This window comes from Lepidochelys kempii, chromosome 1 (genome assembly GCF_965140265.1).
Source record: "Lepidochelys kempii isolate rLepKem1 chromosome 1, rLepKem1.hap2, whole genome shotgun sequence".
Taxonomy (NCBI): Eukaryota; Metazoa; Chordata; order Testudines; family Cheloniidae; genus Lepidochelys; species Lepidochelys kempii.
In genome coordinates this window covers 184,090,408-184,107,996 of record NC_133256.1, presented here as the reverse complement: position 1 = coordinate 184,107,996, position 17,589 = coordinate 184,090,408, and the positions used below count along the sequence as shown (strand labels likewise).

Sequence of the window (17,589 nt, the reverse complement as noted above, 5' to 3'; positions counted from 1 at the left end):
TGTCTTTCATACTTTGGTTGGTTACTTTCCGGTTTGGGGTGAGGAAAGACTGCTGGTTTTATCCTTGTTGGTGTGATTGGTTTATCAAAGGTCAAAAGCAGTAAGGCTCAGATCCTCAAGTTATTTAGGTGCCTAACTCCCATTGAAATCAATGAGAGGCACCTAGTGGGGTTTTCAAAAGCACCCATCTGCATCATTATCTATAATATCTTTTTTTAAGAAAAATCAGGCCCTCAAAGCCTTAAGAGGAGCTCCGTTCTAATATGTACACCCAAATACATAAAAATGAAAATCTGCACTGATGTGAAGAGAGCAGTAGAGCTTGAATGGCAAGGCAAATAGTATAGATTGTGGGGTCTGATCTGCAAAGCTATTCACTGCCAGATTGTTATGGTAAGATAGCAGAGATGTTACAGGGATCTTTCTGGGTGCTTTTTATTTTTATTTTTTTGATAGATTCACAGGTCAAACAGGACCACTGGGATCCTCTAGTCCTACCTATTTCACGTATGCTATATAGAACTTCCCTGAATTAATTCCTGTTTGAACTAGAGCATATTATTTTAGAAAAACATCCAAGCTTGATTTAAAATTTAAAATATGCCATGTGGTACCAACTTAAATGCCTTTGAGGTCTAAGTACATTACATCAATTAACTTCAACCAAACTAGCCATCTCTCTTTAAAAGAAAAAATCCAGTTAGTTTGACAAGATCTATTTTCCATTAATCTGTGTTGATTGGCATCAATTATATTACCATCCTTTAATTCTTTATTAATCAAGTCCCCATCAGCTATTTCATTATTTTGCCTAGGACTGATGTCATGCTGACAGGCTTATAATTACTCAGGTCATCTTCTTTACCCCTTTTAAATTTGAAACAAAATGAGCTTTTTTTCCAGTCCTTGTACTTCCCCAGGGTCCTAAAACTTACTGACAATTAACATTAATAGGACGGAGAGCTCCTTTTAAAACTCTTGGAGGCAAGTATCTGGGGACCTGATGATTTAAACACGTCTGACTTTAGTAGCTGTTGTTTAACATCCTCCTTAGTTACTGTTGCGTATTGGCTTTAGATGCCTTCTGAACCATTTTTAAAAAAAAAACTTTGTGAGGCCATTTTTATGCTCTGAAGGATCTTGTTGGATTTCTCTGTGGACTAGTTTTAACTCCCTGTGCAAGGTTTTGTAGTTTTTGGACCATGTTTGGTGGTCCTCGTTTCAAAGGAGGTGATGACTACAACTGAGTCTCTCTCCCACTCTCCTGGGAAGGTTGGAAGGTGCAAAGCTCCCTAGGTGTAGCAGAGTGGGGCTCTTCCCCAAACCCATTGCCAAGCATGCAGAGGTTGCCCTTTGTAAGGTCCACACCTTCAAAACCCTGTCAGAGCCCTCCATCTATTTTACTAGATTGTCATCCATGTACAACTGTGCAGTGATTCGTCCTTTCACTGCATCCTTTGGCTGTTTCTGAATCATTGGTAACTGAAGCAGTGAGATGGCGCCTGTAGAAATAGCATGGCCAGTGCAAACATGCTGTTGCTTCAGGTGCAGTTTTAGATGTCAGGGAGACTACTCAAAGAGAAAGGTACTGCTCAGCCTGAGTGAGTCAGGGTGGGGGTGGGAATCAAGCCCTAAATGAATAATCTGCTCTTGTCCTGTTGGATTGTCTCATCTTCCTAGATTATTTATATCCTCTTTCACAGCATGTACACAAATACTTAATTCCCCCACAACCCCAGTATACTCTTTGCCCCTGTACAAGTTCTACCCTCTCATCCTTTGCCATATTTTTTCTTTGATTTCCTACCCTACTTCATCCCACTAGAGATTCTTTCAAATGAGCTCTTTTGTCTAATTATTTAAAATAAATGAAATTCATGTCTCTATTTAAACCGACTCTCTTGCTTGCTCCATTGTGCACATTTGCTGTGGGTGGGAACAGCCAGGACTTGGAGCAGGGTAAATGGAAGGGATGGATCACAGAAATGTTACTCAATTTTATATTTCATTGTATGTAGGGAGAGCTCAAGTTTTTGTCTCTCCAAGCTTCAGCCTGCAAGTGAAAGAGTGTTTTCAATGATTTCTCATTACTTCAGTTGAGGGGGGGCGGAGGAATGCAGAAAGCAAAGTGAGTTTGGTTCTACTGTGTTTTAGTTCCACACCAAGTGAACTGGAGACCTGTGTAGGTTGGGCAAGAGAGGAAAATAGTTGTTGTGTGATTCTGTCTTTGTGTCCCATAACACACGTTATTGGCTGCACTGTCTCTCCTGGACCTCCTCCGAAGGTTGTGTGCATGCCGCCTATCACGTCCAATGTAGATGAGAATTTTGCCCTGGCTTAGAATTCCAGCATAATCTGATGTTGGATCTGCCTATCTCTAGGGGTGTTAATATGGGGGAAGACTTTTCAAGGGCACAGATGGCATTCAAGCATTAGTTTTCACTGGTTTTTAATGGCAGTTAGGTGCCTAAAGGCCATTTATGCCTTTGAAATTATCCTTTGGTCTGTACCCAGGCCTGTGGGAGGCCTGCAGATCACAGCACTTAGAAAGCTCCTAGGCACACACAAACAATGGACTAGCTGGGGCCAGTAATGTTATCTGAAAGGATGCAGTAAGTAAAGGTGCTAAGTGCAGTGGTGACTCTGAAGGGGATGGTGTCTGTGGCGGCTGGTCGAGCTCCCTGTTCAGTTCTCTGGAGATGTCGGCTGACTTTGGAGTGGGCCTGCATAGCTCGTACAGAAGTGTAGCAAAGTCAAGGAAGTGCCTTTGTGGCTAGTGGATCTCATTAGGAGATTCCTGCTGAGCCTCTCTCTCCCTCTTGCCACCTTCCCCTTTTCCTTGAGTCACCTCATAACAGGGTGGGTTGATCTAATCATAATTTCACCAAATGGAAAGTCTTGACTTAAAATTGATGATTTAAACCACATTTCCATTTGACTTCAGTAATTTTCTAAAGAAAGGTGCATTCTCATTGGTTGACAGAATTATTAAAATATGTTGATTTTTCAACTCAATAGAGCCTTTACACTAGCCTTGGTACCTCGTTTTGCTTCCTAGAAGGGAACACTATAACTACACACATTTATTCAAGGAATTGTATAGCTTAATATTTTCAGATTCTTATTAATTGTACATTTTTTAGTATACTAGAAAATGGTGAATGATATTTTTTTATTTACTAGAGAATTAACTTTTTGCTTATTATTTGTGTCAGGCTACATTAGGATGGAAACTAAAATGTAATTGAACACAAAACAGCATATAAAATATATTTTATTAAACAAAACAACCTTAAATGTTTTGGATACATAAATTTCTCACCAAAACACATTTCACATTTACAGCTAAATGATTTATTAAACAGAAGGATTAACTGTAGTTAGTGAATTAAATTGGTTATTTGGGGTCAGCCTGGGCAAATTTTCAAATATGCCTACGTGAAAGTGACTGGAACTTAAGGTCCTACTTGCCCAAGTCTCTTGAAAATGAGATTGTTTCCTAAATTACTCTAAACTGTCTTTCAAACTTTTCAACTAGTAGATCTCATCCTCTCCCTCCTTACTCTTATTCATAGACTAGAAGACACAGACAAGTTTTTGTGTTGTTGTTTTTTCTCCAACTCCCAATTGATTTCTCAGTTTGGAATGAATGAGTCCAAATAAAGAGAATATTTTTTTCTGTACCTGCAGAAGAGGCTACCACTGTCTAAAACTGGTTTAGCACTTCATCAAAGTCTGGTTCCAGGTGCTTAGCTAGTGATTTCCACCAGTTCAGTGGTGTGACTTTCTTTAAACCATCATCAGCAAACATGTACTGCTTGAATGGTTCACGTCCAGCCCTGAAATTTATTATTGGTATGATTAGTGATACCCCATGTCATAGCAGCTGCTGCTTCTTCAGCAGTTACATATATACCTGGTAATTGGCAAGAAAATTAAGTGCAGTAAGTGCTTGATCCATTTGTTTCTTTACTGCCTGCAATTTAACTTTGTAGTTGAGTATTTCTTTTTTTAATGTCTCAAAGTTCTTTCCAAATTTCAACAACTTCAGCAATACAGCAGTAGTCGTTCTACTGTTTGTTTAAGGCTATGAAAATAGATATCTGTATTTCAGTACATCATGTATATTCTCTTTAGTCTGATGTTGACTACTTTGGCTATAGTAGTTCCATCTGTTTTGTTGCAATTTTCTTCACAAATTGTCATCAGAATAGGACAATTCTTAATAAATAGCTCAAAACAGTCAACCACTGAATTCCATTGTACGTCATAGAGGAAAATTAGTTTAGACCCTCCTGTTCTCTTTGCTGAAGCGAACTGGTGGTGATGAGAATATTTTGCAATTTCAGCAACGTTTTCTCTTATTCTTGGAGTTGTACGTAAGTCTTTGGCTAAAAGATGCAGCAAATGAGCACTGTACCCATAATGTTGTACGTTTCAGGTTTCCTTCATTATCTTCTAGATTTTGTTTAATCTTTGCTACATTTGCAGCATTGCCTATGACAAAGGTATACACTTGAATTTTTTGTTCACAGTTTATCGATTTTACTGCTGCTTAAATATTCTGCTAAATGCATGTTTCCTGATGGATCAATTGTTTCTGTAAGATAGACAACTCCGTCTTTGTCACACAAGCACAGACTACTGGATCATTGTGTACATTGCTCCACCCATCAATTTAATGAATTTCCTGTCAATATTTATTACACACTATTCAGTTTACTTCTTATAGATTGTATCCAGGAACCTTCCAGGGATGTCTGCTCTGTTGGGTGGAGTGTTGACTGGTCGTAATGAGCGAAACTTGTCAATGAAACGTTTGTTCTAAACAAGACAAAAAGGAGGATGTGTTGCAAAAGTGAACCAAGCAATCTTTTCATCTCTGGTGTCTTGCTGGAATTTGCTGGTCCTGATTATTAAGTCATCTAGGGTGTTACCGGATGATGAAGAAAGGCTGTGTGGTGTTTTTTATTACAGGTAATTTACTGTCTGACAAATGTGTAGTTGCCATGCTGCTTGTGGTGTTGGCAGATGACTCTGAAGTTGCAGACGATGGACATTCGTAGCCCCTTATGTGTAACCTGGACTCTGGAAAAAAAATATGGTAAAAAAAAAAAAAAAGTCACGGTCACTCCCTTAGTATTACTCAGTGCACTGCTTTAAAAACATGAGATTGTAAATGAAAGATTCCTCTTACTGCAGCTATTTATACCGCTGTTGAAGCAATACAATTAATTCTAAACCCAGTTCATACTGAAAATAATTAATCTAGTGCAAGGATTATTTAAATCTGTTTGAACCCTTATCTCTAGCACCATACCAAACATATTGGGGGAAAAACACTTTTTATATGTTAAAAGTCATAAGTGCCTAATAAAACTTTACTATTAAACAGGAAATCTTCACCTAGGATGATTGCACTATTGAGCAATAAAAAAATCACTTCAGAAGTCCAGCAGTATCAGTAAAAATGTAATTGATAAATACTCCCACAACTAATTAACTTACTAATTATATTTTGAACACAAACATTTTGAAGTTCAGAAGTAAGTAATCACCCAAAACACAAATGTATCTTTTAGCAGCATAGTAAGACATGGTGGGTCGTCCATAAGAATGGTGCAAAAATAAGTTTACTAACCAGTTGATCCAGATAGTTCAGACCTGTCCACATCTTCAAAGTCATTGCCTCTTGAAGAGCATTTTTCATGTTGTTTTATTCTGACAACCAGGCCTTGCAGCTCTTTCTTGCACTGCTTACATTTGACACATGTTCCTTTTTACCCAGAGGTACAGGAATTTCTTGAAAATATTCCCCGATAGGGGTCTTTTTTACAACCTGCCCCCATGGCAGGTTTTTTCCTTCAAGTTCCCAGGTGTTGAAATCAACACTAGAGGCTGCACTCTGAAGAATGTTGTCTCTTCTTCCCCTGGTGTCCTGCTTTGGCACCAGTTTTGCTCCTTGCTGGTTGCGCCCTCTGCTCCTGCTCCCTTGTTACGAACTCCTCTGCCCCCAGAAAAGCACACCAACTACCAGCAATTCAAGGCTTCTGCCCGTAATACCTACATGCCTTTTGCACTGCAGTATTTGATTGTTTAGAGATGGGGGGGCAGTTGAGAAATTAATGGATTTGTGTCTCTCTGCAAGCATGCAAGGACACAGACCAAGGCCATTTACTTGAAGTGACCAGTCACCCAGACACAATGTCTGGTAGTTACTGAGCAATCAGTGTTTTAACATGAGCTGGAGAGTAAGTGCCCATGGTGGTTGAAGTAAAAAAAATTGTAATTTATGAACTGAGCCAATCAGAGCTCAGGTAGGGAGCCGCTATAAAATAGGAGACTGAGACCACCCAACTGGGCTAAGTGGATGATCCTGTTGATGTCTCCTAGAGTAAGAGGCTGTCCCCCAATGCCTGTGATGACTTTGCCAATTTCTTGCACCAGCAGCACTGCCTCTGGGTCCCCTACCAGATCAAGCCCTTCATGAAAGACCTATTGTGCCCTATTTATAGAGCTTTGTTTCAAAAGTTTAGATGCTTTCCCCTGATTCTTTCTTTCTTTCGACAAGCACACTTTTCAGGCAACGTTTTTGATACAGGCTCATGGGTTCAGCATATTTTTTTTTAATTTAAATGTCTTCAGAGATTACAAGTAGAATAGGCCTTAACCCATTTTGTATTGAAATCAGGTTTCATTTGAAAGAGGTTTATTTTTTTTTAAATGTATAATAGATCTATTATTTTTTTAAAAATACACCGTGTCTCATGATGTATACATGGAACTTGGTTAGGTGCGATACTGCGGCCTCTCCACATTGCTGTCCTGCTCTCTCTCAAAAGTTGGGTATGTCAGCCACAGCCCTTTCTATCTCTTCCCGGCCTTATGTAGCCCCTGCCCTAATCCTGACTTTCCCTCCTTCCCTGTATTAATTCTATAAACCCTCACTAAATCCTGTGTTCGTTTTCTCTCTCTCTTCAGTGTGTATGTGGGTCATTGCTCTGTGCACCATCATGGTTTAAGGGTGCACAGATTGCAAGCAACCCATCAGGGCTGCTATTTAAATAGCTTTTGTTGCACCTCCTGGCATAGTCCATTCTCTTAGTACAATTAATTTTTGAGCACCTGGTGCAGACCTTTAGCATTTTCAGGAGTTCACGGGGACACCTAACTGGGTGCCTGTGCTCAAGCCATTGGCTGCTCAGTTAGCTTGGGTGTGGACCAGTCACCATCTTTCAGCCTCCTGAATGGCACCCAAATGACTATTTGCTGCTGTCCAAGCTTTTGAAAATGTTGGGCATTAAACTTTTCTTTTTTCTGTGCTTTTTCACTCATCTGTAAAATGGAGATAATACCTACCTACCTCAAAGGGAGGCAGTGAGGGTTAGTTACTTAATATTTCTTCAGTGCATTGACATCATAAAGTGAAATTATGGGGAGATAAGACTCAATAGTTGAGGTTGCAACAATCTTCTAATGTAAAGTTCAGCTTTAGCTGCAATAGGTTGCCCGCCTGGAGAATTGATTGGGGACATTGGAAATGATCAGATTTAACCTGAAGGCAAATGTGGAAGAAAAATCCATCCAACTATTCTTGAGATACAGGTTATTTAAAAAAATAGCCTAATTTGAATTTTGTACTTCATGCTTATTTGTCTTTCCCCATGTTTAGAACTGGCTGGCTGCTTTACTACCATTTCAGATTCTTCAGCATTGTGCCCCCTTAAATTGCATACTGTTTTCATTTGAAGAAAATAGGTTGTAATTTGTGGCAGTTTTTGTTGTGGGTGGCTAGAGACCCCCCCTTTGTTCCCACTGATTCAGGATCTGTGTGCTTGTGTATGCGAGTGGGAGAACATGTCCTCTTCCATCAGCTGTTTGCAGCACAGAAAGAACTCGAGACCTCCTATGGCTGATCTTTTAGCTCAAATAGTTGAGGACTATTCCTTGGAGTTCTGTAATATAATGGAAACTAATTGTAAGTAGAGTGACCGCTAGCAGGCACCACTAATTAGGTGCAGCCTTCAAATGCTGGGGTGTTGCCAATGAAGCTCTAGATATTGCAAAAATTGTCTACCACTGGTTATATCCTAAAGCATGAAGATTATTAGTTCTTCTGATTACACCTTAATTGTTTCACTAGTGCTATAAAAAGGAGTAACTGCTGTTTTTAAAAAGCTAAAGGATAAAGATTAACTTGAGTTTCAATGCAATGGATATTTAGAAAGAAGAAAGCAATGTTTAATTTTGGGATGGTGACACGTTACTATGGACCTAGAAGCCATCTTGGGCTATAAGTGGAGATGAGAACATATTTGCTAATACTGTTCATTTTTTATGTAGCAACTTCTTATATCTTCAGAACTGGAGCTAAAATTATACCTTCCCTAAAACATGGATTCAAGTGATTTGAACTATTATTGTATTAAAAATATCATCACTCAAATAACTGATGTGATTCACCACTTAAATACTTTTTTTGGCATTATTCTGTCTCGAGAATTTTAATATGCAGTTAGTATGTCAGCTATTTAACTAACCAAGCCAACTGTTCTTTTATCCAAAAATGTTTCTGTTAGAAATGTCTTCAGGGGCTCGAAGGTTTATAGTTGAAACAAAAATTGATTGGAACGTAAGAGAGAGGAGAAGCCTCTGATTTTTTAGACTCCAGATTCAATAAGATTGTACTAGTGTTGTTACTTTGCTCCGCTAACATTATTGACTTGCTCAGCTACAAGGTTTGGCACCAGATCATTTTGACACAGATGAGTTTCTGTTTAGTGCCGCATTATTCACACTGACGTTACTGACTTCCTTCTGCACCATTTTATATGATCAAAATCTGTAACCTGGTGCCTCTTGGCAAACCTGTGCTGCATCAAGTTTCCCAAGTCTTGAAAATCTCCTAATATGTCATAAAGCCCCTGAGCCAGGTAGCTACACAAGAGAATCAAATTTCACTTCCAAAAATGTTTATAACCCTCATGATTGCACAAAAAAGCATGAAAATAAAATGTTTATAACCCTCATGATTGCACAAAAAAGCATGAAAATGTGACCTAAGTGCACCCTGTGGTTGGCAACAGTGGAAGGCTTAGAACTTGGATCTAACTATGCCCCTTTATTCAGAGACCAATCCCACCCTGTCCCATGTGGTGCATTGTGGGGTTTTGCATACCCACAGCCGGTGCATGAAGAAACACTCCAAGACCAAACCTGTACATCTACCCTCTGCGCCATGTGCTAACTCCTAACTTACCCCTCTGCTTCTCAAATGTGTGGCCATAATGGCAAGTCTGATGTGGACTGAATCTGGGGATACCGGTGGGCAGGCATCTTTGTAACATATCTGTGTCAGCAGGGATCCAGGATTAGGTATGCGTGTATTCATGTATAATTTTGCGTGCGGGGGATGGGGGAGGTGTGATTCATTGTCTTTACTTATGGCTACCCAGAAAAAACTGCCTCTGCACTCTCTCGCAGCTAGAGGAAGTGGCACAGGGCCAAAAGAGTGGGACGCCCTACACAATCCTGGTCCCTAGAATTCAATGGGTTTGCTGCTTTGGGCAAAACCTCTTGGCTGTTTCAGGATCTGACCCGTAGCAATGTAGCATTAAATGTTTGCCTTAATCTTTACAAGGTTTCTAACGGTCCTTTTCACATACCCTGTATAGGGGAAAAAAGGAATCTTCCCTCACACTGCCACAACCAGGGTTTTATACTGTCATAGTCACATGGACAGCAAAGACCAAGTGTATTCTGACAGGTATAATATGTTGAGTTTGGAGTTGCCTGTTGAGTGATTTTCCTCTCATTGTTACAAAGATGGCACTATTAATACTGCAACTAATGGCATTAAGAGTTTAGAGGATGGCTGCAGATCCTGATTGTCCAAAAGCACGCTCTGATCGATTGGATGGGGGTGTCTCTTGATGCAGTTGTGCCCCAGCTCACAATGGTATACAAGTGAGACCTCCTCACTAAAATAAACATGCTCACAAATCTTCATGCCCTTCTAAGGGGGGTCAGGGAGACATTCAGGGAGAAAAAGAACAATAAAGCAACCTGGGGAGAGGAAAAAGTGACCCAACTGAGACTACCTGCTCTCACATACTAGGTGTGGCCTCTTCAACTACTTCATTTTTTACAGTAAAAATGAATTTAAACTGGGGACTAACTGTTCAGTATTCCAAATTGTTTCAGAATAGCAGGAACTAGTAGCACGATCTCTTAAGGTTGCCTGGCAGTTCCTAATATAAGACACTGTTTTTAATTGCTTTTACCTTTATCAAACCTTAACCATTTGGGCTAAAATGTTCCATGTGAGGTAGGTGTCTCAGGCTGAACATTTCTGGAAAACTTCACCCAAAAGGGCTCGGGTATTTCTGAGAATGAGGCTAGGAAAAATGTTGGTTTTGCACATGTTAAATTGTTGAGATTTTTTTTCTTTGAAAAGTTCTAGTGGCCATGCTTTAGGGCAGGGACTTGAAATATAGCAAGGAGGTGGCTGGTGTCAAGGATGTCCCTTTTGCTATCCCTGTGAAAATCCACCCAAATGTAGCCAAGGCATAAGGCTTGGCCGAATTCAATTTTTATTTTTTTCATGGTGTGGATAGGTTATATCAGTTGATTTCTAAGCAATCTTTTTTTTAAAAAAGATTTTTATAGATGTAAATGTTCACCATTGTGATCTGACCCCCTCCCATTTTCCACAATTGACAGTAGATGTTGAGAATCAAAAAGCTGAAGCTTTAACTGTTAAAACACAAATTGCCAACATCATATGTCAACATATAAAAAGTAAAACTGTGTTCTCAGGCAAAGAAAGAGAGAGTGGTATTTTATCTGTAAATTTCAATGATCATCAATGAAAATATTGTTTGTTTGGTGTATACACAGTGAAATGGATGTTTACCAATTAAATCTAATCCATCCCAGCCTAGTTCTAAGCCTTTGAAAAATCACAGTTCACATGTTCAGACTTCAGAGATTTTTGTCTATTAACATTAAAGATTCCATGCACATTGAGCATGCTCCAGCCTCTCATGGCTCCCATTGCTGATCAGATGGCATCTGTGCCATCCCCACAGAACTGAGCATGCTCGGGTCTCCAGCATCAAAGCTGAATTTTCCCTCTAATTAATCCTCCAGGTTGGGGTCAGGCTGGGCAGCTGCTTTCAAGAGCAGGGAGCCTGTGACACTCTCTTCCCCCAGTCTGTGCCCAGGCAGTGGTGGGGGACGAGAAAGATGCCCGATTTGAAAGCAGAGGGGACAAACAGCAGACTAGGGAGAGGAAAAGGAGATTGGGACTGCAGAAGGGGAGACAAACTGACTGAGAGTTTGGGGAGGGGGAGCGTTGGGACTAATTGGGCAAGGACACTAAGACCTGGTGAGGGAAATGGGGTGGACAGGAGGAGAGAAAGGAACTGTGAGGCAGTTGGCTGGGTCATGGGTAGAAACACTGAGATCTGAGGAGGAGGTGGGGGAAAGACTGGGACTGTTTGGACAAGGAGACTGGGCCTAGGAAGTCGTGTGGGAGGGAAGAAAGATGTGACAAGGCACTGGACTGTGGGGGGAGAACTGGGACTGCCAGGACAAAAAGCCGGGAGGTGGTGGGAGACAGATTAGATGCTGAAGGGAGACACGGACTGGAAGCCAGGGAAGGGGAGAAGGAAGGGAGGAACTGGGACTGGCTGGGCAAGGAGACTAGGACAAGGAACCAGAGGTGTGGAAGAGACAAGACAGGGACAGTTTGGAGGGGGTGGAGCTGATCCAACTGTGACCTGCTCCTAGCAGAAGGGGTCACACTTGATGGAATGGGGAGAAGTCTGTACCTATGAGAGACCACTCACCACCAGGACCTGGAATGGAACCCAAAGTTCCTGAGTCTCACCCTTTCTCTACTGCCAACAAAGAGCTGTGAAATCCCCTGTGTCTATCCCCCTCAAGTGCTGGTCCACAAAGAGGATGATAACCTACTACTGCTATCAATTACTCCAGACAGAGAATGAGGGGAGGGGGCTATAAAAAGCTTCCTATTTTGATTTTATATATATCCATATACGCACACTTTTTCCCATTTACTAAGAACCTTTTCATAGGGGCAGGTTACAGGGTAAAATTTCAGTGAGACTTAAGTGCAGTCAAATTTTAGTTGGATGCCTAAAATCATGCATTTAAAAACAAATGAAATGTAAAACCAAGGTAGCCCATTCTGCTAGCAAAACGTCAGGCCAGGGTATGCCTATTGCTGTTGATGTACTTTTGCGTGTGAGTGAAAGCACAAGGCTGTATACAGCAGAGGTACTGAATCACGTGATACAGAACTACTTCAGTCCAAGAAGAAAAACTCTTACACACACGTACAGCATGCTGGAGAAACACCAGAGGTGAAACAAATCGTGTGTGTGTATGAGGAGGGAGATCCTGGATGCTGTTAGAGAACTGGAGGTGATGGGAAGCAGCTAGCCACTAAAGAAATGGTACGCCATGATCTGCAAGTGGGGTGGGTTTTTTTTGTTTTTAAATAGGAAAATTACCCACTAATTACCATAGATTTGTTGGCGTCATATCTTTCACTACTGGTGTGTTCAATGATAAGCAGATGCAGCGCTGGGAAAACAATACAAGGAAACCACCTCTGCATCTTGTTTAGCAACTTAATTGGAGTTAGTGTATACTACTAGCAAGATGCAAAAATGACAACTCTCTCTTTATCTGTATATTGTGCCATTCTTTGAGCCTGAGCCATTGTATCTAGATCTGATAGCTTCAGGACCTTTCTCCTCAACAGCAATGCCTATTTTTGTCTGTCATCCGCTTTCACAATGTGTCACCAAGTTGCTTATAAGTGAAAGTAGTATACTCTGGCCCTCAGCACCAGCTCTGAAAACAGATGGGATCCACCACGCACTGCTCAGGTAGTAGCACTCTGACTTCTGGGTTAGCAGCTCCTGGGTTCAAGACCCACCCCAGGCTATCCAAGCTGGAGATGGTGGTAGTCGGGAAGCACTGCACTGTTGGAGGTGAAATCCTTCCATTGAAATGTTACAGGGAGATGCCTTTGGTGGTGTATCTTTTTGAAAGTTGGATTCCATGGCACTGTTTGCAGAGAGTAGGGGACAAGCTATCGGGGGGGAGGGATAGCTCAGTGGTTTGAGCATTGGCCTGCTAAACCCAGGGTTGTAAGTTCAATCCTTGAGGGGACCATTTGGGATCTGGGGCAAAAATCGGGGATTGGTCCTGCTCTGAGCAGGGGGTTGGACTAGATGACCTCCTGAGGTCCCTTCCAACTCTGATATTCTATGATTCTAAGTTATGTTCACTTGCAGCACAATGGATTTGGACATTACAGACTGTTGCTAAGGACAGAGTGGCTGCTGAGTCAGTGTACACTCACTGCGATGCTTTGGGTTACCTGGAGCATGAAAAGTATTTATATGCAGCCACGATCCATTCTGTCATATCCTAGTGTTTTTAAAATCTAACTCAGCTACGTAGATGGTATAGCTAAGCTTTGAATTGGATTCCTAGACAAGCTGGTGGATATATGTCTGGAATCAATAGTGAGGCAAATTTGCAGTTGCTAATCTGACACACCTGAGTAACCTCAATCAAATCTTGGTGTGGAGGCAGGAACCCCGGCAATAAATTCAAAGTGGCAGAAACATAAGCTAAACACAACAAGCTTTGAATCCAATAGTTGTTTTGCAAGAAATGCCTCTTTTTTTTTTTTTTTTATGTTGTTGCTGTCTCAGCTGGTAACTAGCTGACAGAATACAAAAGGCTGTTAATTCTAGAGTTCAGCATACACGAAAAACAACACTGCTTTCCTTTGGTTACACACAGGATTTTTTTGTCTAATACTTTGAGTGCAATATGTCTCTTAAAATTAAAGATGAGCAACGCTTTATAGAAGCAACAGTTCTTCAAACCAAGGGTATAGGTACCAAGTACTGTACTTCAGGCTTTTGTAACAGATGCCCTAAATTACCGCACCCTGTGTTAGCTAGGAACCTCACTGCTGCTGCTTGCACTCTTGGCTTTGACATTAGGAGTAGCCCAAGTTCCAGTGGCTGTTAGAAGACACAGTTGGATGTTGTAGGCAGTGTACACAGGCTAATAAAGCCAATGGCTTAGCCTGGCAAACTGGTATATTTAGTCCTGAAAGGGTGTGAACCACTGGTCTGAAGTTTTTATAGCAGTCTAACAAGGGGCTCTGTTGTGGCTTTGAGCCATAGACCTGCATTGGGGGTGCAACCAACAGTCTTTCAGGGGTGGTAGTTTCCCTGCATACCCATAGGTGCTGGAGTGAGGGGTGCTGCTGCACCCCTGAGCTTGATGTGGATTCCATCATATACAGGGAAGATATGTATATGATGGAATCCATGTCATGTATGTATATTTTGGTTCAGTGGCTCTTGCATCCTCGCTATAAAAATTGTTCCAGCCCCCCTGGGCTAGGGCTGTACCCCAACCCCACCTTTGAGATGGCTGGGGCACTAAGGGGTATTAGCAGGGAGCAGCCCTGGGCATCGGGAGTACAAGGACTGTGCTTGTGCCTGTCATCTGAGGTCACTGGGGAAGGAGGCACAAGCAGGGAGGCATTTTACACCTTCCTCACCACTTGCACTCCCAAACCTTGGCCAGCTGCAATCTGACACTTCAGAGACTCTTCAGTTGCTGCTACTTGTCACCATTTAAACAATGAACTGTACTCCCCTCATCCTGGGTGCTCCGGCTGTTGGTTCATCTTACCTAGGTCAAGATTGCGACCATCCTCTGTGTGGGCGTGAGAGACCATGGAGAACACATAATGCTTGTTCTCACTGGACTACTTTGCCGAGGCTTGCGAACAGCTGGAGAGCCTTCTGTGCTGCAAGGGGGTAGTGGTCCCTCAGTGCATGCCCAGAGGTACACTTCATCTCAAAGGGAGGTGTGAGGAGACAGGGCAATAGCTGCACCCCAGCAGGCTCTGGTAGGATGCTGCATATCCTAAGAGTGCCCCCTACCTAGCGTGGGATAGGGTGGCTCCACACTGCCCCCACTGCAGGCCTGTGCCTAAACGGTATGATCGAGCCCTTAATGAAAACAGGTATTCTCCCTTTTCACAAATGCTTTATGGACCAAATCCTGGCTGTGTTTTACTCGATCGAAACACCCATTGATGGCGGTAAGTTTTGCCTAAGCAAAACTTTAGCAGCATTTAGCCTTGTAGTATGATCAGTGAGTGATGTTTTAGGCTCCGATCCCGCAAAGACTTATGAATGAGCTTAATTTTAAGCATATAAGTGGTTGACTAAGACTACTTGTGTCTTAAAGCTAAGCAGCTGCATAAGTCTCTATACAGGATTGGGGCCATACGGAACCTCTCCTTTTCTAGCACAACATTGACCCCAGAGAATCTGTCTCTTTACAGCTTACCTTTGTATCAGTCGCACCTTGCCATGTATGTGTATGTCTTTCCTAAACACAACAAATGTCTCTCTTTAGAAGTCTTATCAATTTATATATATTTTAAAAAAAATCTCTTTTCAGGTTCAGTGTTAGAAGACCAAATACTCTGTCATTGCTTGCATTGCACAAGCTTCTGAAATGCTTTCTTGAAGTCTTCATTAAAGATTGTATAGATTAGCGGGTTAATAAGAGAATTGATGTATCCCAGCCATGTCAGGAAATTGGACATTTCTTCTGAAATGTGACATCTTTCACAGGTGTTAACAACAACTTCCTTTACAAAAAAGGGGAGCCAGCAGATCACAAATGCGCCCAAAATCAAGCCCAGGGTAGTTGCTGCCTTTCTTTCTCTCGTGCTGGAGATTCTTTGTTTTTTCCAGGTTTTCTCTTGTTTGGCCTCTGACTTAGGGCTTCGCAATGTGGTATGGATTTTATCCAAGTCTGTCGAGGGATCAGATGTTTTATCTGTTGTGTAGTGCGTCAAAGCCAATTTGGTGCTTCTCTCACTCGGTTCCAAGAGGACTTGTCCATTTACCTCCTCTCTTACAATGCGGCTTACGCTCCTTCTGTGAAATGTCTTTGCTGCTTTGTAGATTTTATAATAAAGGATCAGAATCAATGCCAGTGGGATGTAAAAGGCTCCAAATGTGCAGTAAATAGTGAAAGCTATGTGGTCGTGTTTGATGATGCATTCGTCATCTTTGCTGGTTGTCTGGTGCCTCCAGAACAAAGGAGGCATAGAGATAAAAATGGATATGATCCATACCACTGCAATCATGATGCCTGCATGTTTTGGTGTTCTTTTCCTGGCATACTCCACAGCATCTGTGATTGCTCGGTACCGATCCAAAGCAATAGCAGAGAGATGCAAGATAGAACAGGTACAGCACATAATGTCAACGCTCAGCCAAACGTCACACATTATTTGTCCCATGATCCAGGTCTCCTTCACAATATACACAATGCTGAAGGGCATCACTAGGACTGCAACTAGAAAATCAGTGACTGCAAGGGAGCAGATTAAATAGTTGGCAGGGTGATGGAGCTTCTTTGTCACAATTATTGCAGTCATCACCAGAGAGTTGATGGCCGTTGTCATTAGTGCCAGCACAGAAAGAGTAAATGAAACAAGAATCTTTGATGTCACTGTTTTAAACAGTTCTTCTGATGTGTAATTTTGTTCAGTTGAGTTTATGGGATCCATGTTTCCTTTTAAAGGTGACGTTTAACCAAGGAAGACACCTGTGGAAAAGGAAACACAATTCAGAAAGTGTGCCCATAAGGGTCTTCAGGAAAGGCAACCGGCAACATTTTAGAAGGTGCCTAAGTCCCAGTTACAAAAGCGACGTAGGAATCTGTCTGTCTGTCTGTCTACACTGGAGCTAGAAGGTCTGATTGAGTGTAGCTGTGGTGGCAGGAGCAGCTAACTGCCCTGAGCACAATCCCAACCAAGACCAGCGGTCCTTACTTGAGCGGCTACCTCTTCTACCGCTGCAGATACGCTTCTATTTTTAACTTGATCAGAGAGAGAGGGAATGTCTTTGCAAACTGGAAATGACACCTTCCAGCTCAGGTGCAGATATGCCCAATGTCCCATGGAAAGCCCCATAGGTTTTCTGAGCTCAGTCATAAACCATACCCTCACATAAAAGTAAACAAGGATTGGTTTACACACTATTAGAAGTTGTGCAGGAGAAAATTTAGCAAGGAAAATATATTGCACTTAAATACTAAGAAAATACATTTTAAAACCTACTTTAGGCTAGGTACAGTTTTCAAAAGTACCTAAATTATGAACAGAAAATTGGCATATGTATGTATAGTTCATACTTTAAACACAATGATTCATCTCTCCCTTTAAAAATATATAAACTCCCAATTTATTTTAAATGAACAGAAACATTTTTCCTTCACCATCACATCAGTATTATGTTAATACCTTCTGAAGCAATGGTAATTAGCAGGAGAAATATTATGGGGATAGTAATCTTTTAGGGACTTACTAGTGAAATAAAGTGTAGTTATTTTAGTTGAACAAAACTCATTTAATTGCTTTTAAGAACAGTTTTCTCAATATATTTCTTGGTGAGAAGATTCCAGCAGCTAGTCTTACCTTAGAAAGCTTTAACTATC

The 17,589-nt window shown here is 41.4% G+C and overlaps 1 protein-coding gene across 11 annotated transcripts in view; it reads right to left on the bottom strand.

Moving 5' to 3' along the window:
* Positions 1-3,265: 3,265 nt before the first annotated feature.
* The window catches only part of HTR1F (5-hydroxytryptamine receptor 1F), a 193,664-nt gene continuing 179,340 nt past the window's right edge, over positions 3,266-17,589 (bottom strand). For 7 of the 11 annotated variants that reach the window (XR_012154089.1, XR_012154088.1, XR_012154060.1 and 4 more), the window contains 2 exons: positions 5,642-16,698; positions 3,266-5,088 (listed from right to left, as the gene is read on the bottom strand). Coding sequence is in view for 3 of the 11 variants with exons in the window: in XM_073304247.1 (XP_073160348.1) it covers positions 15,566-16,660 (1,095 nt within the window). In the remaining 8 variants the exon portion in view is untranslated. Of the gene's footprint in view, positions 16,699-17,589 lie in introns of all 11 variants that reach the window. The other 4 variants (XR_012154087.1, XM_073304247.1, XM_073304278.1 and 1 more) reach the window with 4 other exon arrangements.